The 7,087-nt window shown below is 45.2% G+C and overlaps 1 protein-coding gene across 1 annotated transcript; it reads right to left on the minus strand.

Annotated features, from left to right (window-relative positions):
* Positions 1 to 253: 253 nt before the first annotated feature.
* LOC147604017 (uncharacterized) lies at positions 254 to 4,141 on the minus strand. The gene is made up of 3 exons (XM_086795108.1): positions 3,065 to 4,141; positions 2,169 to 2,667; positions 254 to 2,036 (listed from the first exon to the last, which is right to left on the minus strand). The coding sequence occupies exons 1-3, from the start codon at positions 3,842 to 3,844 to the stop codon at positions 745 to 747; spliced, it is 2,571 nt and encodes an 856-aa protein (XP_086651234.1). The 5' UTR covers positions 3,845 to 4,141; the 3' UTR covers positions 254 to 744.
* Between the last annotated feature and the right edge of the window lie 2,946 nt (positions 4,142 to 7,087).

Below are 7,087 nucleotides of genomic sequence, written 5' to 3' on the forward strand. Positions count from 1 at the left end.
TCCACAATGCTGAGGATAAAGCTACCTTAGAAGTTGTAGATGCGTTCAATGCTGAATAAAGGAACTTGAGAGAGGTTTGGATGCATTAAAGGGATATTAGATAAAATGCTAGGTATGTGCTCTCATAAACCTTTAACCCTTTAATAGAGCTAAGCATGCAACAATGATGATACATAGAAGCTGGACATATTCCATTACATATTAGCATTGTTAAGGCCCAACGATGTAAAGCAGCTAACCATGCAACACTGAATACATAAAATTCTGATATATTTCCATTACACATTGGCATTGTGGAGGCCCATGGATAGCTATAAGCATGGCACCAACAATTGATGAAAATATAGAATCAACATTTTGTTTTTGTTTTGGAAAAAAATATATACTTAATTTGGCACTTGCACATGGCGTTCCATAGCACAAAAAATTTGAGCGCCTAAAGTAAGTCACTCAAAGTGGTGATGCAATGAACGTATAGCTCATGTACAGAGTAACGTGTTCAAAAATCTCACCCCAAACATGTGTGTAGATGTGTGTGAGGGATACCCTTTTCTCTTGCTTCATCCCCTTTCTTGAGACATTAAATGAGTTTGGCTCCAATTGGCCAGGGTGAAGATGGGGGTAATGGTGTGTGTATATGCAGGCAAGAGGCCATGGGGGGGGAGGGAGGGAGGGCGGGCGTCTATGCTTGGTAAGTGAAAGGGAGGAGGGGGATCCAAAAACTCGCCGAGGATTTCACCACATTTAAACGTTCAAACCATGCTTATAACGGCCTTCACGCAGGGCCTTGCAGCACAGTTGCCTGCCCAGAATGGCCAAAAGCCCTTTTGCATGCCTGGCCTTCATCCTTTGCACCACCTTGGCCCTCTGGCGGCTGGTCAAACTCGGGCTTAGTCTGCTCAAATCCAGCTTTGGGTTCAAAACAGAGAACTTCTTGTCCCTGTGCCTGGTCTTTGCCTCCACTATTTGTTTGTTCACTTCTACAGCCCTCTGGGCTGCTTGCACTTCTGTGCCCAGCTCTACTACATTCAGTTGGGTTGCGTGGGTTACATTGACCATTGCACCACCGGCCCTTTGGACTACATTGCCCATTCCAATTGCAACGACAGGCATTTGGGATGCTTGGATTACATGGCCCATCGCAAGAAAAGGCATGTGGGCTGCCTGTGTTACATGGCCCATTGCAACGACATGCCTTTGGGCTGCTTGTGTTGCATCGCCCATTGCAACAGTAGGCATTTGAGATGCCTGTGTTGCATCGCCCATTGCGACATCAGACCTTTGGGCAGCTTGGGTTACACTGCTCATCGCAACGACAGGCTTTTGGGCTGGTTGTAGTGGACTGCCCATTGCAGCATCAGGCCTTTGGGCTCCTTGGATTGCATAGCCCATTGCAAAATCAGGCCTTTGGTTTGTGCTCATTGTAACATCAAGCTTTTGGGCTGTTTGTGCTACACTGCCCATTGTAACAACAGGCCATTCGGCTGCTTGTGCTACAGTGCTCATTGCAATATCAAGCCTTTGGGATGCTTGCATTACATTGCCCATTGCGCCATCAATTCTCTGGGCTGCTTGAATTACGTTGCCCATTGCACCATCAATTCTCTGGGCTGCTTGAATCACATTGCCCATTGCATCATTGGTACTTTGGGCTGCTTGCATTTGCCTGCCTGATTTCATGCTCTTTTGGGAAGCTTTTGCTTCACTGCCCAATGACACATCCCTTTGGGCTGTGTGTCCCTCCTGGCACAATTTCTCGTTGCTGTCCAGCTCCACATCCCTTTGGGCTGCTTGTATTTCCCTCCCCAACTTCTCCACAGTTGCTTGCATTTCCTTGCCTAATTGCATCACTGTTCTTTGGGCTGCTTGTATTTCCCTGCCCAATTGAACTGTCCTCTGCGCTGCTTGTATTCCCCTGCCCAACTCTTCCACGGTCCTTTGGTCTGCCATCTCTGATGCCTTGTTCTCAAAGCTTGTTGCATTGGCATTCGGCTTCTGCATTTCTGGCTTCTGAGGCTGATCATCGTTCCTTGCAACTGCCCACAACCACACTCTAGTGAGATCAGAAAAACAAAGGGGTTTCAAAGCCTTTTCCTAATTACAAAACCGATAAAAGAATGTATCAACACTTGCCTTCATTTTTAAGTAAAGGCTTGGGATTCACTCACCTGGTTTTTGAAGCCATTGCCATAGTCTGGAGGCTTGCTTGTCTACAACTTTCTTTGGGGATTCGGTCTTTGCTTTCTTCTTGACTGGAAACCTTTTTGCCCTCTCTTGTGCAGGAGGCCTCTTTAGCCCAAGCATGATGGCTGGCTGGCTGCTGCTGGCAGAGAAGGCAGTTGGGGGTTTGCTTGGGGCCTCCATCTCCTCTGCCACAGCTGGCACTGGAGGTAGTGAGAATCCCACATTGCTGGGGTGCTTGTTCACAAAAGAGCCCAGCAGAAAGCCTACTGGCTGGCATGCTGGAAGACTAGGGGAGGGCTTTGCTGCCTCCAGAGAGTGCGTTTTGTGAGCAAAACTGTTAAGAACAATATGGCTGGCAGAGGAGGAGGCAATGGCCTTCCTGCGCTTGTACCTCTTCCTCACCCTGCCTTTCCCAGTTTCCAGGAAGTGGAAGACCTCATTCCTTGAGCGGAACCGGCGGCCTGACAGGAGATCTTTGTAATACTGCCCATAAAAAAGGCAACAAAATCATGGATTATATAGCATCATCATTTTCAAATCCATCATTATAATTTCAAAAACAAATCATAAACGCCCAAAAGTCACCCGAATCGAAATGGGTTGTTGCTAGTCTCTCTCTGCTTCCAGCACAATGGAGCTACACTCAAGCTTTTAGGGGAACTAGGATTAGATGAGCACCCACATCGCAGAGCCCACGGCTCACAAACGCCATCATGCACGCCCAAATTGCAGAGCACAATGTTGGCAATGGGCGGCCAAAATGGCAGAGTTTGCTAATCTTAATCCATAGCTTAAGATCTGCTTTTCATTATCTCGGAGATTTGGCTTTTCTTGGGCTTGGAGATCTGAAGTAAACACAGCGCAGAAGGGGCGCCCATACCTTGTCTCGTGTGCCGGCGGTGGTGCCCGTTCTTCGGGTTTGGACTTCAGTGATCCAGCCTGGGGGCAACCAGGGGGGCGATTCGATGATGTACTTGGCGACGGAGCCTCGTGTTGGAGACGAGGTGCCTTTGAGATCGGAGCAGGAAATCCGAGTATCTTCGCTCTTGATCTTCTCTATATGGGACGATTGGACGGCGAGATGGGGTAATTCGGCGTTAGAATAAAGCAATCGGGCGCCAGGATGGGGTGATTGGGCGGCAGCATGGGAGCCCGGATGCAGTGATTGGGCGCCAGAACGGGGTAATGGAGCGTCAGGATGGTGGGTTTGTTGGGCTCCTGCAACACCACCTTGCTGCTGCTGCTGGAAGCCAGCTGCGATGGCCTGTTTGTGCTGCCCCTCCCGCGCTACCAAGAAGCCCTGGAAGAGCTCTTGCCAGTTGGGAAACCAGCAATTCCTAGCCTGCTGCTGCCAGAACCCAGCAGCAGCAACAGACGCCATGGGGGGGAAATATTGATGCTGCTGCTGATGATGATGATGATGATGATGATGATGTTGGAGAAATGGGTCATACATGCCATGGACGCCCCAATTGGGCGATGGCGTGGGTCCTGTTGTTGTGCAGGCCTCAAAGAAGATGGCATGGGCTGCCGCTCTCTGGGCTTGCAGCAGGCCAATGTCGTTGAAATCCTGCTGATAGCTGTTGAGGTCGAGTGTGTGCTTGTTGAGATCGAGGGGCAATTTCCTGTACATCATGAATTCCGAGGGTTGCTGCAGCATCTTGGGCTCTCACAAAAAAGCCTGCCTGTTGCCGTTTCTGTTGCTGTCAAAAGACTTCATCATCCTCTGAAGCGATTCATTTCATGATCAAAACTCCACATCATCATCTGGTTGCGAAGGCGAAGGCAAAGCCAAGGAAGGCAAAGAGTAGAATTAAGGTCATGGGCGCACACACAAATCTGTGTGTGTGTGTGTGTGTGTGTGAGAGAGAGAGAGAGAGAGAGGAAGACAAGAGAGGGGGGAGAAGGGGGGTGGGGGGCTGTCCCTTCGCTGCCAACCCACACTTTTACTCTTCACAAAGGTCCCAGTGGAACAAAGGCCCTGATTTCATCCCACAATCAATCCATCAATCATCAATCATACCCGATGCTAACACCATTCTCTCTCTCTCAATTAATATATATATATATCTCTCTCTCTCGATTAATATATATATATCTCTCTCTACCAAGTGAATTGTGTGTGTTTTTGTGTGTGAAGCACCCTAGAATGGAGACGTTATCTGTTCCCTCACACACAACCCACCCTTTATCCCCGGTTTTCAGAGCCCACGTTAAAATAGTGGGTTTCACTTTGGAACATGGACAATGGGGACACATCATGAAAGGCCACCACCATGGTTGGTTTCCCCACCCCTCACCCTTTCTTTATTTAACCCTATTACCTTGTATTAGCTTAGGGGATACCTAGCCATATTGAGGACAAGAATCATCTCATTGGGGTGTTTTTATGGTGGTGTGCACCTCCTTGAAGCAACAAGTGCTGACATGACATGACCCCTTACCCCACCATTGGTTGTCCCGCCTACTTTTCACGCTTTTTCGAGTTGTTGACAGCACTCCACATTTTCTACTCTTACATTATGCTTGCCCTCATCACTTCACCTTCCAAGTGGAGTAGCAGGTGGAAATGGATTGGCTTCAAAGGGGCAACTAAACCTCAATCCAAATTCAAATTTTGCTATTCCATGTTTACTTGTTGCACATTCTCCTTCATCAACAAGCAGAGTGCTCGAGGTATCTCATTTACATGGGGTTCATTCCAAGAATAATGAACTTGATTAATAAGGGTCACCAACAAAGATGGCTATGGCTCGAGGTTTGAAACTCCAAACCTCCTTATCCTTTGCTTAAGTGGAACAATATAAATGACTTCCTAATTAACATTTTGACCCCCTTTCATTTTTGATAGAAAAGTTGACTCATCGCAATAAAGAAGTGGTTGTAGAAATGAATGACAAATGTAGAGTTTTTTACCTTTTTAGTGAAGTGGATTTCAATGGTGGCTATTAGATCACTTTAGATTTTCAAATCTTGGAAATTGTATTATATAAGGTCTACTTGTGTTAGGTATTCTTTACCATCATCTCACTTTAGCTTTTCCTTCTAAAGCTACTAATTGATTATAAGAACTAATAAGTCAGAAGAAAATAACTTGGTTCTAAACCCAAAAGCATGTAGGGGTCATGCCTACAACCTGCATTGCTCACATTATATCTTTCCTTCATGCGTCAAACAACTAGCTCCAAATTGGCTTTGGTTTGCAACACTCCTCTAGCATATATGTTAAATGCAAAGGGCAAGTTTCTCACACAAACCTAAGCAAGCATACGATATAGTGAATGTAAAGTAAGAATGAAGAGGTCACTTTTGAGAAGGGCATGATAAATCCTAGTTGTTGTAGGCGACCACCCAAATTGCTTTTGCCTAGGCCAATCATGTATGTGCATGTACATTCAAATATTCTCATAAACATGGTCTTCCATTGTAGCCTATTGTAGGCGACCACCCAAATTGCTTTTGCGTAGGCCAATCATGTATGTCCATGTACATTCAAAGATGGTCATAAACATGGTCTTCCATTGTAGCCACCTATTCAAAGACTACATTTAGGCTCATGGACAAGGATTTTAGGCAATCAAAGAATGGGTAGCCAAGCGCCCATGGCCAAGTCCAATGTGGGCAACACATTGGACCTAGTGATGGGCAACACATCTTTTTGTAGTAATGGACAGTTGACCCAGTTGGCATGACCAACAAACCTTAGTAGCTAACAAGCCCCTTTAGTAATTATAAATAGGTAGATCAAGCATCATTCACCATAAGAAACAGGGGTAGGCGAGATCTAGAGTTTACAATGCATGATTCATGTGGCAATAGAAGGTAATTTTCTTGAGCGTTTCTCAAAGGAAAATAGAATCAACTTTTAGGTCATGTATTATAGCCGTATCCACATCATGTATAGATAGATAAACAACATAAGGGATCTTAGTGGTGAGATTTTATATATTTATGTTTTAGACATGTACAATAACTTGGGTCTACATTGCCTTCTCTATTGTCTATTTGTAGTCAGATCATGATTTGGTATCAAAGCATCTAGGTTCTTCATAGGTAGTAGTTTTTACGTTATACTTTGCACAAACTGCATGCACAAACTGCATGCAATAGATTAGGGTCTGTGTTTTTACATTTGTAGCCAAATTAGGGTTTGTATTTTTGCATTTGTATCTAATTTTATGCATGTGCATTAGGGTTCCCTTTATAAATGAGAGGACTTGCATTTAGTTTGCATGTAGTAGGCAAGTGAGCATTTTCCTTAACGGTACGTGTGGCAAAATGTTTCTAGAGTATATCCAAGGATGGGTTACAGCTTTAGGAGCAATGCATGAAGAATCAAATCTTCAGGATGAGGAAAGGTAAGCAAGTGAAATGCATTGGAGTTCACTATCGGTGCGGGTGATAGGCGGTTACTCTATTTTGTAGGGCCCCTTGTTTGAGGAGTAGCCATTGTGTTGAAGCAGTCTGCCAGTCCCCAGTTTAGACACTAGATGTTAGCCATATATTTGTGAGATTGTTAGGAGATAGACTTCGCACCATTCTAAGTAGGATGCATGTTAGTGCAAGCCAGTTGGGTAGTCTTAGGTAGAAGGAGATAGGCACAACAATCTCTATGAGTTATTATTATTTTCTACACATGCTGATGTGGAAAACAATAAGCTGTGGCATGAGAGAGATTTGGGCACTTGAGCTATGTGGCCTTGAGAGAGAGATGCAGAAGTTTGGGTTTGTTGCACACCTACCAGCATTTCACAAATGTCAGATGCATGTGAATGTTATTTCATGGGCAAGAAACATACATAAGTCTTGGATTGTACTGTGCCTATTAGCATTCCCAGATATTCAAATGTATGTGAAGCTTATATGTGTTAAGATATCGAGCTCAACTAGTGCTGCGGACATT

This window comes from Cibotium barometz, chromosome 62, assembly GCF_041138505.1.
Source record: "Cibotium barometz isolate CiBa-2024 chromosome 62, ASM4113850v1, whole genome shotgun sequence".
In the NCBI taxonomy this organism is placed as follows: Eukaryota; Viridiplantae; Streptophyta; class Polypodiopsida; order Cyatheales; family Cibotiaceae; genus Cibotium; species Cibotium barometz.